At 34.4% G+C, this 18,154-nt stretch overlaps 1 protein-coding gene across 3 annotated transcripts in view; it reads left to right on the top strand.

Moving 5' to 3' along the window:
* Positions 1-18,154, top strand: part of SBF2 (SET binding factor 2) — a 220,791-nt gene that overhangs the window by 154,506 nt on the left and 48,131 nt on the right. For all 3 annotated transcript variants that reach the window (XM_026706467.2, XM_026706466.2, XM_087921093.1), the window contains one exon: positions 8,183-8,353. In XM_026706467.2, coding sequence (XP_026562252.1) covers positions 8,183-8,353 — 171 coding nt within the window. The remainder of the gene's footprint in view (positions 1-8,182; positions 8,354-18,154) is intronic.

The raw sequence follows: 18,154 nt of genomic DNA, 5'->3' as shown, positions 1-18,154 counted from the left end.
AGATTTTGGATTTGACAAAGGGCAGAACCGATTAGATAAAATACTAATGGGACCGGAACAAAAACTTATAACTAAATTATACAAATATTTATTAGATTACAAAATGGAAGAGGAAATAGTCAAAAGCACAATGATTGCATGGGCACAGAATTTTGGGTACACTATAGAATTAGAGGAATGGGAGAAAATATGGAACATAAATTATAAGTTAACAGTATCTGCAGCATACAAAGAAAATATGTATAAAATGTTTTATAGATGGTATTTAGCTCCAACGAGATTGGCAAAAATCTATCCCAACATGAGTCCCAAATGTTGGAAATGTAAAAAAGTTGATGGTACATTTTATCACATGTGGTGGTTATGCCCCGAGGCCAAGACTTACAAGAGATTACTGGGTACCAGATTAAACTCAGACTGGAAACCTTCCTTTTGGGAATAATCAAGCAAAGATTACCAAAAGAAGTAAAATACTTACTGTTACATATTACAACAGCCACCAGAATAGCCTTTGTGCAGGTATGGAAAACACCAAGTACCCCTAATGAAGAACTAATAATACACAAAGTAACAGAACGTGCTGAGATGAATATGCTAACAATGAAATTGAAAGAAAAAGATGACTCTGAATTCTTTTCAATTTGGAATAATTGGTATAAATGGCTAACAAACAGAACTAATAAGTGAGACCAAATTTTTAATTGAAACAATTCTTAAGAAAGTAAAACAAAATTTTGTAAATTATATAAAGATAAAAGGATAGTAATTATAGTTAAAGCTATTATTTAGCACTAGACAAATGTAATATAATGTATTATGATATATAAACCAAAAACCTTTATAGATGCCAAAATATTGGGATTTTTAATGCTCCTTTCACAATGATTTTATTTAGATAAATTGTTATCTAAGCTATTTAATAGACTATGCTTAAGCACTTCTAATGTCACTATATTTGAATATATTACTATATTTGAATATATTAACTGAATAGCTACATTGTTTTAGACCAGTGTTTCTCCACTTTGGCAACTTGAAGATGTGTAGACTTCAATTCCCAGGATTTCCTGGTCAGTCATCTTGAGGTCCTCACAACTTCAAATTGCCAAGGTTGAGAAACACTGTTATAGATTAAAATTCCAGCCAAAGACTAATAGAACTTTAACCTAAGGGAATAGGAATATTTAATTGAAATAATATAGAGAATATACACTTAGAATAAATTGTGGTTTTTGTTGATGTTTAGTAAAAATCCAATGCAGTAATTAATATCCTATGACTAGGCTATGATAAAACTTGACAGAACAGGATGTGATGGTAGAAGTTCATGGGTTCATAACTGTCAGCATTAAACTCATGAGCAAGTCAGTATATTGGATGCATACTTGTGGCCTGGAAAATTTTTATAGTTGTTCAGCAGCAAGCATCACAAAAATCTTATTAAAAACCTTAACAACAAACATCTTCCCATTAATTGAATTTTTATTTACTGGTCTAAATAATCAGAGGATTGTGATTCATTTAAGCCATGGGAAGCATTCTTCATTGTACATGTAAAAATGTCTTGTGTAAATAAACAACTTTAATCTTTAGTACAGAAAACAATGTTTCTGTTTACTATTAGTAATACAATTGGAATTTGTTTAAAATATCAATAAGTACTTGTACTTGAGATACAATGTTTCCTGTCTTTCTTGTAAAGATTTATTAATTTTTGACTGAGTACTATTTTATTATAGCAGTGGAGTTTTAAATCACTTTTAACATTTTCAACCTGTCTGAGGAAATTCCTTGTAACTCTCCTTAGAATATAGGAAGCTAACTACAAATGTTTCACATGCAGATTTGTTGGAATATCTCCCTGTGGTGAGTGAGTGCATACCTAGCATTGCAAATTATAAATCATTATGAGAAGAGGAAATATACACTGCTCAAAAAAATAAAGGGAACACAAAAATAAGACATCCTAGATCTGAATGAATGAAATATTCTTATTAAATACTTTTGTATGAAACTCACACAAAAATTATCAATGGAAATCAAATTTAGCAATGCATGGAGGTCTGCATTTAGAGTTACACTCAAAATTAAAGTGGAAAAAAACACTACAGGCTAATCCAACTTTGATGTAATGTCCTTAAAACAAGTCAAAATCAGGCTCAGTAGTGTATGTGGCCTCCACATGCCTGTATGACCTCTCTACAGTGCTTGGGTATGCTCCTGATGAGGTGGCAGATGGTCTCCTGAGGGATCTCCTCTCACAACTGGACTAAAGCATCCCCCAACTCCTGGACAGTGTGTGGTGCAACATGGCATTGGTGGATGGAGCGAGACATGATGTCCCAGATGTGCTCAATTGGATTCAGGTCTGGGGAACGGGCAGGCCAGTCCATAGCATCAATGCCTTCGTCTTGCAGGAACTGCTGACACACTCCAACCACATGAGGTCCAGTATTGTCTTGCATTAGGAGGAACCCAGGGCCAACAGCACCAGCATATGGTCTCACAAGGGGTCTGAGGATCTCATTCTCGGTACCTAATGGCAGTCAGGCTACCTCTGGAGAGCACATGGAGGGCTGTGCGGCCCCCTAAAGAAATGCCACCCTGCACCATTACTGACCCACTGCCAAACCGGTCATGCTGGAGGATGTTGCAGGTAGCAGAACGTTCTCCACGGCGTCTCCAGACCCTGTCACGTCTGTCACATGTGCTCAGTGTGAACCTGCTTTCATCTGTGAAGAGCACAAGGCGCCAGTGGTGAATTTGTCAATCTTGGTGTTCTTTGGCAAATGCCAAACGTCCTGCACGGTGTTGGGCTGTAAGCCCCACCCCCACCTGTGGACGTTGGGCCCTCATACCACACCTCATGGAGTCTGTTTTTGACCGTTTGAGCAGCCACATGCACATTTGTGGCCCGCTGGAGGTCATTTTGCAGGGCTCTGGCAGTACTCCTCCTGTCCCTCTTTGTACAAAGGGGGAGGTAGCAGTCCTGATGTTGGGTTGTTGCCCTCCTACGGCCTCCTCTATGTTTCCTGATGTACTGGCCTGACTCCTGGTAGCTCCTCCATGCTCTGGACACTACGCTGGCAGACACAGCAAACCTTCTTGCCACAGCTCGCATTGATGTGCCATCCTGGATGAGCTACACTACCTGAGCCACTTGTGTGGGTTGTAGACTCCGTCTCATGCTACCACTAGAGTGAAAGCACTGCCAGCATTCAAAAGTGACCAAACCATCAGCCAGAAAGCATAAGAACTGAGAAGTGGTCTGTGGTCACCACCTGCAGAACCACTCCTTTATTGGGGATATCTTGCTAACTGCCTATGCTTTCCACCTGTTGTCTATTCCATTTGCACAACAACATGTGAAATTGATTGTCAATCAGTGTTGCTACCTAAGTGGATAGGTTGATTTCACAGAAGTGTGATTGACTTGGAGTTACATTGTATTGTTTAAGTGTTCCCTTTATTTTTTTGAGCAGTGTAGTTTAGTGTGTTCCTCATCTGCTTAATGTTTTGAATGCATTAAATTAAATATACTCTGATTTTTAACATGTTAAAAAAAAACCTTTCTTGTAATTGCTGGTATATCTAATAGGTTAGTTTAATAACTGGACATTGATTTCAATGATCATGACCAAGGATGCAGTTTTACATACATTACAGAGTAAATCCCGTCAAACATATAGAACATATATGTAAACTCACATAAGATTGCCCTCTAAATCATACTTTTAACACATTTATGGTCCCATTATTTTTGCTAGAGTATGCAGTTTGATTGGTTATATATTCTCATACAGACAGCATTCTCATAGAAAAGTAAATTAAATACCATGCACCATTTCTTTAAAAATGGCAGTTTGCACCATAATTCAGAAGGATTTAATCAACCTGAGAACAGTCTTGCTGCTGTTTTCTAAAATAAATCTGTGGCTGTATTTTATCAGAGCATTTAACAGAATTTTTTAAAAAGAGATAAAGCACACAAAGACAAAGCAGCCCTGTCTGTTCTTGAATAAAGCTCATATTTTTAAAATCTATATGCTATTTATGTCTGGGGTATGTCTGAGCAGTCATCTATAATCATCTGTAGTCATCAGATGGATAACTTATTTTTGGTTACATTTCCTTAAGGATACTTGGAAGCCACAACTTCCTGAGGCTAAAACTGCAGAAGACAGAATTTGAAAGTTGATCTGGTTAAAAGATTCTTAGCCAGCTGTAGAACTATGTGCTTTCTTCTACCAGTCACTCTTTTCTTGTATGAACTGGCCAATATTTTTCTCACCAGTCTTACAGACACTCACAAATGAAGGAAAATATGTATGTCCCAGGATAATGATGGATAGTTAGGATCCAATCTGAGTCAGTCACTGGGACCAGAGATTTAGTCTTCCAAGCTTTTGGATTCATGTTGGAACCCACCCTCCATTTAAAAGATTCTACAGAAACCAGTTATACAAGGATTTCAGAACATTTTCTCAAATTGGTTTGAGGATCTTGTTCCTTTTCCTCTTAAGGAGCCTTTGGTTTGTCCCCTTTTGAGGAAATAATTGCTGATTCCACTATACTGGACATTTGTATAGTATCTGACTCCCCTTTGGGGAAAAGGTGATTGAGAAAGTGGTTGCGGCCGTTTCATAGGACCTTGGATAAAGTGGATTATTAGGATCTATTTCAGACAGGATTCAGGCCCTGGTATGGGACAGAAATGGCATTGATCATGGTTTTGGATGATCTCTGGTGAGAGTGAGATGGTGGTTGTGCATGCATCCTTGTCCTATTTGACCTCTCATTGGGTTTCAATACTATCAATCACAATCAACTCAAGAATTGAGGGAAGACAGCACAGTTTGTTGCTTGTTCACCTCCTTCTTCTGAGGGTGATTCCAGTTGGTGGTGGTTGGGCAGGAAACATCCCGCTCTCGGTCCATGCTATATGGGTTGCTTCAAGGTTCAGTATTCTCCCCCTTCCTATTTAATATCTACATGAGCTTCCTAGGTGAGCTCATCCATCACCATGGGATGAGGTTTATTCTGAGCCTGGAAAGTCTAGATGGAAAATAACAGGCCCCAGCTCAACTGGAGTGTTTTGGGGTTTGGGGGCCTTCTGGTTCTAGGATTATGCCATCTTTGGTGCTGGATGGAGTGACCCTCAGTGCCCAAGGCAGACAATCTGGAGTTCCTTCTGGACTCCTTGAAGAGCAGGTGACAGTAATGGCTAGCCAGCATATGCAGCACATTATGAACACCTTATCAGTTAACAATTGTAACATGTGAAGAACTCACTGCATTTGGTGAGATCTTTTGAGCTTGCCTGAAATCTTTTCATGTTATGTGGGTTTGGCATCTTGTGGTAGAATTAAAGTAGCATGTTCCCAAAACAATCACTAGTGTCCTGGGAAATGCTGAAGTTATTTTGTCTTCATTTTGAATCCTCATGTCAAATTTATAACCATTAATTATTTTGCACAAAATTTGTCTCATTTATCCTATATAGGATCTAGAACGGTCAATGTAAGACTTCTTTACAAACCTGCTGAGTGGAAGTCAAACTCATTTTTTCCCAATTGATGAAGGAAAAGTGACTATTTTATTAGGTTTTCCTAACAGAGAAATAACATACTTTTTCAACAGAAAGCTATTGCCCTCTGCTGGTTGTATCTAAACTTCATTTAATGGCACCCATCCCAATTTTATTTAGTGAAATTTATTTAATCAGAAAAAATAAACAGAATAGTTTGAAGATTAGGTTTGATTGTAACACAAAATAATATTAAATAACTTGTATATTTTTATAGAGATACACCAACATAACATGGAGATTCTTTATTCATTGACAATTTTTATTTTGAGGGCTATTACCCAGAAACGTTGTCTAAAGTTCACTCTGGTTTTGAAGAAGGGAGCCAAATTGTGGAGCTGGTGAGAACAAACCCACCCTGTGTGGTGATGTTCACTATGTATTTACCTGAAAAGAAATATATTCTCCCCTCACCCTGAAATATCTTTGAATTGAGGATCTATTGAAAATGAATTAATTGGGAATTGCAAATAATGAAAACAAGTGGGAGATGAGAGGGGATTGTATCAGCAGGTGAGACAAGCTGTTTTGCTTGTCATTTTTTTTAAAGGGTGTGTATTTGCAGGGGAAAGTCTTCTTTGTAGATGGAGGCTTTGTATGCAATTGATTCTGATTTCTGGGAAATTACATTGATTTTTTGCAAATATAAAGGGGGATTTCCTAGTGTCCATCCCAGTTTGTGTCGAATAAATAGTAGCTACAAATCTATTAGCACTGCAGAAGCCAGTGCATTCTAATCTGCGCATAAGGGCTACTGAATTCTGTTGGGTTTAGAATAAACATAGATAAATACTTGCTTTCCAAGCACAGATTTCCACAGACTGTCACACTGTGACATGATGTATGTATGTGTAGGTGTGTATGTGCCTATGATAATAGCAATTTGTGAATGAAATAATGGTTTGCGTGTGTCTGTTTCTCATATACTGCTGTAACCCCCCTTAAAGTGGTTTCTGCAAACAGAGAAATATTAGAAAAAAATATTTAATGCAAATACAAACTCTTATTTTAATTTAGTGTTAAGTTCTGCATAATTTGAATTAGCTAATATCGCTCATTTTCTATTGAATATATTCCACAAGAAAATTATGGGCTGGATCCACCTAGTATTATTTCTCATGAAAGCATTTGAAAATGGAACTGATGGTAAGCTGTATTCCATAGAATGCATTTCCATTCTTTCTTCGTTGTTAAGTTTTTATGGAACTATTGTAATCTGAGTGGCAAAAATATGCACATTATTTTCAAAAGTTCTGTTAGTAAGTATTCCTGAACACTGAATTAGTATTAGCTAGTTCTAGAGTAGAAATTGTTATTGTGGTTGGCTGCACAGTTAGACATTTAGACTAAATTTTGCATTTTTATTCAGGACCTGGGATAGTCAGATTATTGTTCAATGATTTTCAAGTCACAGGATGTTAAGTTTTTCTAAGTAAAACTGCCTTTTGCAATGCCAATACTATTATTTAATAGTACATTAAGGAATTATAATTTCAGAAATATGAATTATTGAAACTCTAGGGAAAGCATGGAAGTCTCAATGCACTCATTTTTGTTCCATATTGCATGGAATTTTGATAAATAGACAAACAATGCTTTTCCCATGGAAAGACACATACTCATTATTGCAATGAAAGAATGGATAGAGTTAGCGGAGATGGCAAAATTGATTCTTCTAATTAAAGAGAATAATTTATTTAGTTTTGCTTCCATTTGGAAAACACCTCTGGATTTTGTACTTGAAACTGAAAAAAGGAAGTCTAATTTTAGATTTTTATTATTAGAATGATTTTATTGTTATACAAATGGCTTGAAACATTTAGAAATATAAACCAAAAAGCTGAGATTGTAGTTTTTTTCTGTTCTGTTGCACTGAAATCTCTACTTTTTTCTTATTTTTTTCACTTGTTTCCGCAGTTCTCTTCCCTCTTTAATCTTTTAATCTTTGTTTCTGTTTGCATTTTATAATATAGTAAACTTTAATAAAAACTACTTTTTGTACTTTGGGCAATATGGAGATTGCACCAATTAAACTTGTGACAATCTCTATTTCTGATCCTACACATAATTATTTTTGATAAAGTTGTCGTTGAATTTCCCTTCCATGACTTTCGCAAGTAGAGTACTTACTCTGAGAAACAAAAATATTATTAAAATATTTAGGGGTAGCATAAGGGAAGTCTCCAAGGTCTCTGTATCAATGATATAAAGTTTCAGATATCTTATTTAATAAAGCATGCACTGTTTGCTTAAATTCAGACAACTTTCAGATATGGCTTTTTCTGGAGCCAGTATAAATAGGAAATTGGATGGGAGTTCAGTTTAGGCCATGTCTGTGTTGCCTATCATAGCACTGGAAATTCAAGTTGAAAAATACGGATTTTGTAAGAGATTTGGAAACATATCGATTTATGAGTGTTTTGCCCTCCCTTTTAGATTTTAAAATAATTAGACAAGATAGATGCACAAAGATTTTATCAAAGCACAAGCATTGCTACAATTATTGCTGAAACCATCTGTCCTAACAAAGTTTGCTTCTTGGAAACTGAATTTGCTATATTATTTGATGGGTAGAATTATTTATTTGACTTTCAGAAATTAGCTCCCGGAGTCAATCAATTTGCGTATACCTGTGTCCAGGACCACCCAATATGGGCTAACCAGCAGTTCTGGGAAACAACCTTTTATAGTGATGTGGAAAATCAGATTCGCTCTCTGTATCTTTCAACTAAAGAAGACAATCATCCACAACACTTAAAGCAAAAGGTAAGTAAAACAATAAAATGAAATACTAATTTAAAAAAGCTAAATTGCACAGAGTTTCTGGGGTTTTGTTTAACCAACAGGCTCTATAACATGAAAATTTTAAAATTCTGTTCTATAGTATAGTATTAGCTATCTTCACCACCACTTTCTCCAATTCAGTATTAAAAATGTGGGAAAGAAATGAGCCAGGAACAAAATCTTGTGATTCCCTCTTGACACCTCATTTCAATGTGATGAGGACTCATTCATGAACACTATTGGAATATTTTGATCCCATTGTAGTTCCAAGTATTATAGTAGACATGGCATCCAGCCCCTATTTTGCTAGCTTGCTAATCAGAATATCATGGTTACTCTCAAATATTTTGTTCAAATGAAGCTATAGCAGTTTGTTAGTCTTCTAACAAATTTACCCAATCTATGAAATTAATCTGATGAAACTTGTTCTTGTTAATCAAATTTCTATGGCTACCCATCTCACAAAAAAGTGAATCTGTACAATAATCCGAAGAAATAGCAAATACCTAAAATAATCAGCATAAAAATATAGAATGGGCATAAAAGATAAACAAACAAACCCTAGGCAAATGGAGCCATGTAAACATATCTCCAGTTCCTTGAAGCCAGGCTGGTAACATAACCAGGTCTTGGAAGACTTCCGAGACATGGAAGGGAATGGGGTTCATCTATTTTTTTCTATGAGTTCCATAAAGTGTGCACCACAGGAGACAAGACCTGTCGCATGGGAGCCACCAAATGCACACCTCTGATGATAGCAGTATGATATCTTCTCTGCCAAATCTAATGGATACACTGTTCATACATTCACATTGATTTCAGTAATCACTGTAGTCTTTTCAAAGTGCTTAAATATCTGATAGTTAATTATCTAGAATCTTCCAAGATGTGGGTGTCAGATTAACTACTCTGTAGTCCCTGGAGCTTCCATTTTCTATTTTGTGAAGAGGGGACTATATGACCTTTTCTCTAGTCCCCTGGTATTTTAATAATGATCCCTAGATTTTAATCATATCATTTTGTCTTTGGTCATATGCTAGCTTTTTCTTAAATTAAAAGTGAACATTCCTGAGAAGTGTGCATAAATTACTCGAGGCTTCACTGTAATTCTTCTATTATTGTAATGAGTAGCATCATTATAATTATAATGAGATATGAAATATGAAATATGTTTGGTCAATTAAAAAAATCCTAGAATCAAACTGTTAACATTATGAACAAGATTCTTACAGATTAAATATCATTTTATTACTTTTGAAGTCAATAAGTAACCATTTCATATATTTCTTTCTCTGGAAGAAATATATTCTTTCTCTTCAGGTCAGTTCTTTCAGATAAAATGTTGATATTTAATGAAAAATATTCAATTTTATAAGTACATAAATGGAGATTTTTTTGTGAATGTTCAAGCCAAATTAGATTTTCTATCCTTGTGAATCAGCAACTTCCATAGTAATATTTTCCTCCTTTTAATAATAATGGAAAAGCTGGTAACTGTCATGCTACTGTCAAATATTTATTCATTCCCAAACAACATTTCTTTTTTTAATAAAGTTTTATTTAGGTTTTCACAAAACATACAAATACAAATAAAATGTCTTTTTTTGAGAGCAGCATGACCCCAGGTTATCACTTCTCCATACAGACATAAACTCAATACATATTCATCTTATACATTCTAATCCATATCTTATAACTATTTTTTCAATAGCTTTTCTCGACAATATTTCTGAATTTCTTCTGCTAATTTCTTCATACACATATTCATTCACACACATTTCAGAGTTGTAAATAATGTAGATTTCTTCCAGAAGTTCCCAAGGTTATTTGGAGTCATAAGGAATAACTTGACTGTTCAGCCAGAAATTTGTCCTCTTTGTGCAAAACTGAAATTAAGAAGCAACTGCATGAGTAATCAGTAAAACTGGGATGAAAATGTCTAGGGTTCCTCAACATACATACAGTATGTCTGTACGTACATTACATACATACATGTAAAGGAGGAAGGAAGAGAGAAGAACTCCCTGAAGATTGCTTGCCATAGCTAACAGAATGAATAGAAGTACGTCAGTAGTAGGTGATGGCTATAAGAAAAGAATGTTAATGGAAGTAAGTGGAAGGCTTGCATGAACCTGTTTTGTTTGTTTGTTAGAATTACCAAGAATTTTTTAAGAACTTGCATTCAAGTTTTGTACCTGGTCTCAAATTCCAAGAAAAAATATCAGTCCTAGAGAATTGGCTATATGCTTCTTGAAAATACATGAATAGAAAACTTGATATGAAAATCATTTCATTGGCTGCATTTTTCTGATTCCTTATCAGATTAAAACAGATTTACTTTTCCTTTCATGAACTTGCTTTGACGTCTTATTTCTAACACTGAACTGATAAGGCATGTCAGTGTCATAACCTAAGTTGGCTTCTATTTGTTGTGGTTTCTCACTGTGCCATGTTGTATCACTTGCATTTGGTTTTATGATGTTTACTTTCTAGTATTTTGTGTTTCTCTGTCCTTTTGGACACTTCTGTTTTTGTTTTTTGTTTTTAATTTTAAAGTTATGTTGGGAAAACAGTATTCTGGTATGAGAAATTGCACAAGTCACAAGTTATCAGTTGTATTATTCTGAAATGATACTTAATGCTTCTGTGAGTATATGTTGTATGACTAAAGAAATATACCTTGGGCAAACTTGGTGGATGCCAACAATATGCCTGTACATGTATTGTAGACATTATAAGAATGCTGTACTGTAGATGTTACAGCCCTTAGAATGAAATGTGGGATGGAATGAGACATGTCTTAATTATCCAGGGATACGTGATTTACTTACGTTCTGTACCCTGGTGATAAGTCAAAACTTCTCCATTATAGTAAAACATGTAAAATGGAAGATTTGGTATCTCAATAGAGAGTAACAGAACATGGCTCCTTCTATCAAATTGCCTCATACTATTAATTACATGCTTCTTGAATTTTTGAAATATCAGATATGACGCAAGCACATTTTCATTTGTTTTGAAAACGAGCATTTTAGTTATCCTTTATTTCCCATTGATGTCATTCAAAGATCTTGAATGTGCAGCTGAATGTGCAAATATCTGCAGGGGGGACCATTTGTACATATGTTGGCTTCCACACAAGCCCAACTCATGTACAGATGTCTGCAAGAGAAATATCTGAGCAATGTTGGCAAAGGACATGATTTTAAGAACATCTGACAAGGGCTAAAGAAATGTATACAGTCAGAGAAAGATAGAGAAGGACAGGCAAAAAGGGAAGGAGAAAGTTATTGCAAACACGTGCATTGGGATGAACAGCTGAATTGCTGAAGAGAGAGTTTTAGCAAATGTAGGTATTTCTTTTTTTTTTAATAAAGTTTTATTGAGTTTTAACAAAACAAATAAAATATCTAATTTGAGTACAGCATCACATTCTTAAGAAGCAAATTTCCCCCTATGATTACCAATTGAAGTGCAACACCTTTAAATTTTATTGTTATTATCATATGAATTCTCACTAAAAGTTGAATTTGTGCATTCTAAAATTATAACATTCAAATTTCTAATATTTATTTTATACCATGTAGATCTCATCATTCAGACTCTGCTGGTACTTCCCCTTGAAAATGTAAAAAGAAAAATTCCAAAAACATAGCAAAAACTATATATATAGCAATATATATGTGTGTGTGCGTGTGTGTGTGTGTATGTGGCATTCAGCTTTGTTCGGGTATCTTCCCATGTCATTGTAGTTGTGCTTTTAAAGTTGTAGCGACGTTTCAGCAGAATCTCATCTGCCATCATCAGGCTTCTGTATAGTGTTCATCCATGAGTCAGGCTTTTATAGTGGTTTCAGATTTAAATTTGGGGCAGCCTATTGCTGTGCCAGAATGGTTTTTCCTTCACCCTGATTGGTTGGGAGTCTTGATCTGTGTTTATTGGTCTTGGAGTTCGCTGTGTTCTGCTATATATATATGTTTTCTTATATATATATGTTTTCTTATATATATATGTGTTTTCTTAAGTTTTTGCGGGTACTTACATGTATGGCATTCAGCTTTATTCGGGTATTTTCCCACGTCATTGTAGTTTTGCTTTTAAAGTTGTAGCAACGTTTCGGCTACAACTTTAAAAGCAAAACTACAATGACGTGGGAACAAAATAGTTATTCAAATTCATTCTGGTATGAACCTTGTAAATCTTTCACGTTTCTTTTCAATATCTATCAATCTTTAAGAACAATTGAAATCTTTCCCTCCCTTCTTCATTATTACTTAACTGTTAATAAGCATACCATTGGATAGTCATACAGTTTTATCTTATAAATGATTTACTATTAATAAGCAAAATAATTATTCAAATTCATTCTAATAACTGGTATAAATTTCCTTATAAATCTTTCACATTTCTTTTCAATATTTTATCAATCTTTAGAAACAATTGCAATGTTTCCCTCTCTTCTTTATTATTGCATTAATTATAATAAACATACCATTATATAACAATATAGTTTTATCTCATAGATTATTTACTTATTTCATTTCTAACTCATTACAGTATTCTACTGTCACAACACTATCTTTTGTACCTTTGCAGAATCCTCACTTTTAACTTAATTTAACCATTGTCTCTGTGTTTTCTAGCTGAGCAAATACCTTTAATCCTAGTACGTGTCCCCTTTTTCTTTATTTATTGGACTAAAATATTTTGGCAATAAACAGGAATAAAATAAAGCTGGACTTAAGATTGTCAAATAATAATAATAATAAAGTTTACAAATTGGAGACTGGACTGTGTTGGAATATTGAGGTTCGAAAAACCCTAAATAAAAAAATAGGGGAAAAAGGTAAAGACCTATAATGGAGAGTGCCACCTTTTGACAAAAACTTGAGCTCAAACAAGGGAAAGCATCCTGTTTCTGAATGAGCTTGTGTGGATATAGTATTAAAGAAATATTGAAACAAAGTAAGAATCTTAGAAAATGAAAGCAGAACTAGAATAAAGAAAAAAAGCAAGGAAAGACTGACTGGGATTGATTGATGTTTTTGGAATAGATCCTGGGCTGGAACAATTGAGAACTTTAGAAAATTGAAAGAAGAAAAAAGGAAAGTAAAAGTGGTTTTTTTGTGTGGACTTTAATGATCATAAAATACAAGAGTGTGTAATGATGATATCTCTTCAGGAATTAAAAATGGAACTTAAAAATATGAGAGAATTACTACAGGAAAGAGGCGAATCACTGTTCTCTGTTAGAAAAAATGGAAATGGCGATTGAAGAACAAGAAGAAAGAGCTTCAGAGGAACAGGACTCAAGGAGAAGACATCTTAAATAGACAATTAACACAAAGAATGCTACAAAGTAGTGGGGAAAGAAGGAAGGTTAAAAAGTTGAGACTTAAGAAAGCAATCAAAAGGGGGAATACCTATGAAGTTGGGAAAGACAGAAAGACCCAGCAGAAAAGGGGAAAAGAAGATATTAAGAAAGAGAGGGATATAAACTAGAATGAGAAAAGATATGGGGAAAAGAGGGGGAGGAGAAGCAGTAAGAAACAGGCGCTTGAAATAAATACAGAAATAGTAAAACGTTGAAAAGAAATTGTTTTTTCAGAGATAATGGTTGATGAATTAAAAAGGGGATTCTGCAGGGTGACAAGGGGTAATAAGAATATTTCTACAATTAAAAATATTTAGAAAATAGGGTAATATAGATATTGATAACTCTTATTAAAAATTAAGGGGGGGAAATATGCTGCAGAATCCAAATGAAAAGATGTAATGATTATTATTGTAACTTCTTAAAAATAATGGTTTATTGGGAACCAAGATGAGGGAATAAAGGTATATTTTAACCACCGAGGTGTCACACTCAAAGCAGTAAAAGGGGGGACACCTATATTTGTTTTTTTCTTTAATGTTAAAACTTGTATTAATTTAGAATTTATAAAAAGAATGTGTAATGGAAAGGGAATATGACAAACTAAAGAACCAACTAAATTAATAAATCAATATAGTCTATTAAAAGCAAGGAGAGACATTGGCAACCTATTATTATTATTATTATTATTAGGCAAACACATATTGTTTATCTTTATTTTCAAAATAAATATTAAAGGATTATATTTGAAATAATTGAAATGAAACAAAAAGATGTTTCGATTGAGATTAATGAAAGAGGCTAGAATTAATGTGTTTGTTTCTCTCCTTACTGAAAATTTGGAATGGAAAAGGTAATAATAGAATTAAGTATGCATATGTGAATGTATAATTGCTGTCATATTTGTATGTAAAGGTGATGACCTGGAAATATGTTGTCCACTAAAAAGAGATTTTTGTTTTTATGTAAAAAACTGAATAAAATTTGTTAAAAATAAATAAATTCAAATACGAAGCCAAAGGATCTTCCTCCCCTTTCTGCATCTTCTGTTTTTTACGACTCATCTTCAATTCCTCCAGGAGTGATGGCATTTTAAACACTTTTGAACAACCACCCGATTGACTTTAAGTAAAAACAGAAAAAGAAAGAAAAAACCAATGCCAAAAACTTTTTTTTTTAAATCACCAAATGATCCCAGACTGTTCCTTCTTGTTTCTTTCCTTTACTTTTCCTTCCGTGGGTTATTGTATTTTTTTATAAGATTTCAGTTACAATTTATTCTCGGGAGTCTTTTCAAAGTTTCACTGTTAATCCTCTTTATTTTTCCAGGTGGCACTCCATTTTTCCATTATTCCAAGTCCCACCCTTTTGCCTCCACTCTTCTCCTTTTTAGGGCTTTAAAATGACGAAGAAAAAAATCTTTATTCTCCTTTTAACACTTAGATTTCAGCTTAAGGTTGCCTATTAGTGTCAAAATAGATTAATATAAATTTCTTTCCATACCATTTGTAATTGTAAATATATAGGTAAAAAAGGGGTTTTTAACCTCCTTTTCTCTCTCCTTCTCCGCTTAAAGATCTTCTTTCAGAAGTCTCCGTCTAGGTACTTTTAGATTCAGGGTACCTTACTTAGATGTTCTCTGCTGTCGCCTGTCCTGCTTTCCTCTTTGTCTTCCTCCTGCACAATCTTATCCAGTCGGGTTCTTCTTTGAGGTGGCCGTTTCTGACCACCGCTGCAACCGCCTTCGGGGAAGGGAGTTTAGACCAGCCAAGGAAGAGAGATGCGGCTCCCCTCTACTCGGCTAGCAATCTCCCCCTTCTTCACCACCTCTACGGGGTGGCTTCAGCCCCGAATCCAAAGGAGTACAGATCGAAACTGCGCATGATCATGGATTTTGGTCTGTTGCTGAAGAGAGCCAAACCGGAAGTCCCAAACATAGGTATTTCTTGAAGCCTTTCCCAATATTCTGCAGATGTCTGGAATACTATGTGTATATATGATTAATACTAATGAAGTCATGTAATGAGACTTGTCAAGCACCTTTGTCCTAATTTCTTAAATATACCAAATATCTTGTCCACATGCCAACCACAATTTACAGGGAATGATACATGCAGCTGGTGAAAACATGGACATTTTTCAGCGCTACAAAGCTATTTACACAGCTCACCTATTCATATAATACAATAACAACAAATAGAATATAATAACACAGCAGAAATAAATAATTGTTATACTAGAGTGAAGGCTGAAATGAAAATATTGTTACCAATTTTTTAAAAGAATGCTTTTAAAAAAGGCACGCAAACAAAAAACAAGATGAAGAGAAAACTTTTTTTAAAAAAATAGCATTACGGTAGCCTCCCTCTCTTTTCTTCCCCAGCTGCTAATTGCTACTTATACTATACTAGTAATGGTGACTCTATGACTCACGTATCAAAAGTGACATGTCATAACATTTTAGTTGAAAGGCCAGCGTTCACTGACACCTGACGACTATTGTCAAAAGCATATGCCATTCTCATGTGATTTTTGGAAGATGAGGAGGTCTCCGGATCCTCTGAAAGTCATATAAGAGGACCATCTGAGCCTCTGAAAATCTTCCAAGAACAGGACATGCTTTCTTGTGATTTTCCAAGGTTGCAGAGGCCACAGAAGAACTTTCTCCATAGTTGTTTTGAGAACTAAGACCTCATGTGACCCACAACAGCCCCAGTCTGGAAAGACTTGTCAATAGAAAGAGATCACAGCCTGAAGATAAGCAGCGTGCAAAATGCTGCTATTCAGGGTAGCCTAGGTTGCTGGGAGGGCTAGAGAATTATTTCTGCTTCAATTGAATGGAGAAGGGGATAACAGGCCAACAAAATAAAGTTAGGCATTTTCCTAATTTATGACCTGCTGAACCCAAAAGATTTAACATCACTTAGACCTTCATACTAATAGCTCATTTCTCTTTGGTCCATTTGATTATTATTTTTAAAACATTTTTTTTCTTCAAAAGGTACATTCTTTTTTATAATAATTTTATTAAAGTTTATAAGTACAAAAATAAAAGATGAATACACATTAAGTTAAATATAGAAAAGAGATAGAATAAAGAAAATGAGAAATAAGAAAAAAATATAAAAGATCTTCCCAATTCCAGACAAGTAAAAACCATTTCAGTAACTAAATAGCTTTTCAAATATTTTAATTTACAAAAAAGATTTCTTCTTCCCATATTTCATTCCTTATCAATAATCAAATTATAAAAACTCACCATTCACTACTAATCAGCAAATGTCTGTTAAAAGCTACCAGAAATATAATATAATGTGTGTGTGTGTGTGTGTGTGTTTAGCATTTTAGTGTAAATACAGATATCTTAGGAACAGAGAAATACATAATACATTTCCCTATATTGTGGTAGTCTGCCCAAGTTGAACCATTGTCTTGTTAACCACTAGAATTTCAGTACAGAAAATTAAAATAAAGGTAATCTATTATTTATTTTAAAAAAAAAATTAACATTTTTTTCACCAAAGATTGCTATTATTCACATTTTAGTGATCTATTTCAAATTTCTTTCTCTTTGAAAACATCATCAATTTTTCTTCCATTAATTTGTCTGGTATGCAGTTATTTTTCCAATCTTTAAAAACCAAAACCCAGTGGAATATAAAAATCAGTTATATGAAGAAACAATATGAGTATGAATGATAACTCAGCAACTTCTGTTTTGTCATCATATCAGCCGTTCCTGGGTTGTAGGTTCTGTTCCAGGGATGTTTGAATAAATTTTTTTGGGTGTGCTCATACACAAAACCATTGCTTAAAAAATCAAGGAACAAGTCAATCTATTAATTAATCTATATGCAAGTACATTGTTTCTTCGAACACCTCAGTTATATAATGGGCTAAACCAGTGGATTACTTCATACATCTTTACAGATTTGTTAAATTTTATGCAGTTTGAAATATTAGGTGATGGTGTTCAAAACTATATTTTAAAAGATTAAACTGCAACTATTATTCATTGATTTATTAAAATTGATTTTTCAAGGATATTCGTGACTTTGAATAAATTCAGAATGAACTTGGAGAAGATAAATCCCCACTTTGATTTTATTTTTTGTTGTGATGAAAAGCATTCATTACTTGAATTTGGTTAGACTTCTGCTATGAATGACAACAACGATTCAGAGTACAGGAAGGAGGTACAGTGCCTAGCTACGTGGTACGCTGGCAATAACTTATTACTTAATACTAACAAGACCAAAGAGCTCATTGTGGACTTCAGGAAAAAGAATGATAACACACACTCTCCTATACACATCAACAGGAGAATGGTAGAATGTGTCACCAGCTTCAAGTTCCTGGGGATCCAACTCTCTGAGGACTTGTCCTGGCAGATTAACACCACTAGTCTG

The sequence above is a fragment of the Pseudonaja textilis genome, chromosome 1, assembly GCF_049901715.1.
Source record: "Pseudonaja textilis isolate UNSWEBS1 chromosome 1, rPseTex1.2, whole genome shotgun sequence".
NCBI lineage: Eukaryota > Metazoa > Chordata > Lepidosauria > Squamata > Elapidae > Pseudonaja > Pseudonaja textilis.
Note: the sequence above shows the minus strand (reverse complement) of the source record. Positions and strands in the feature narration are given on the sequence as shown.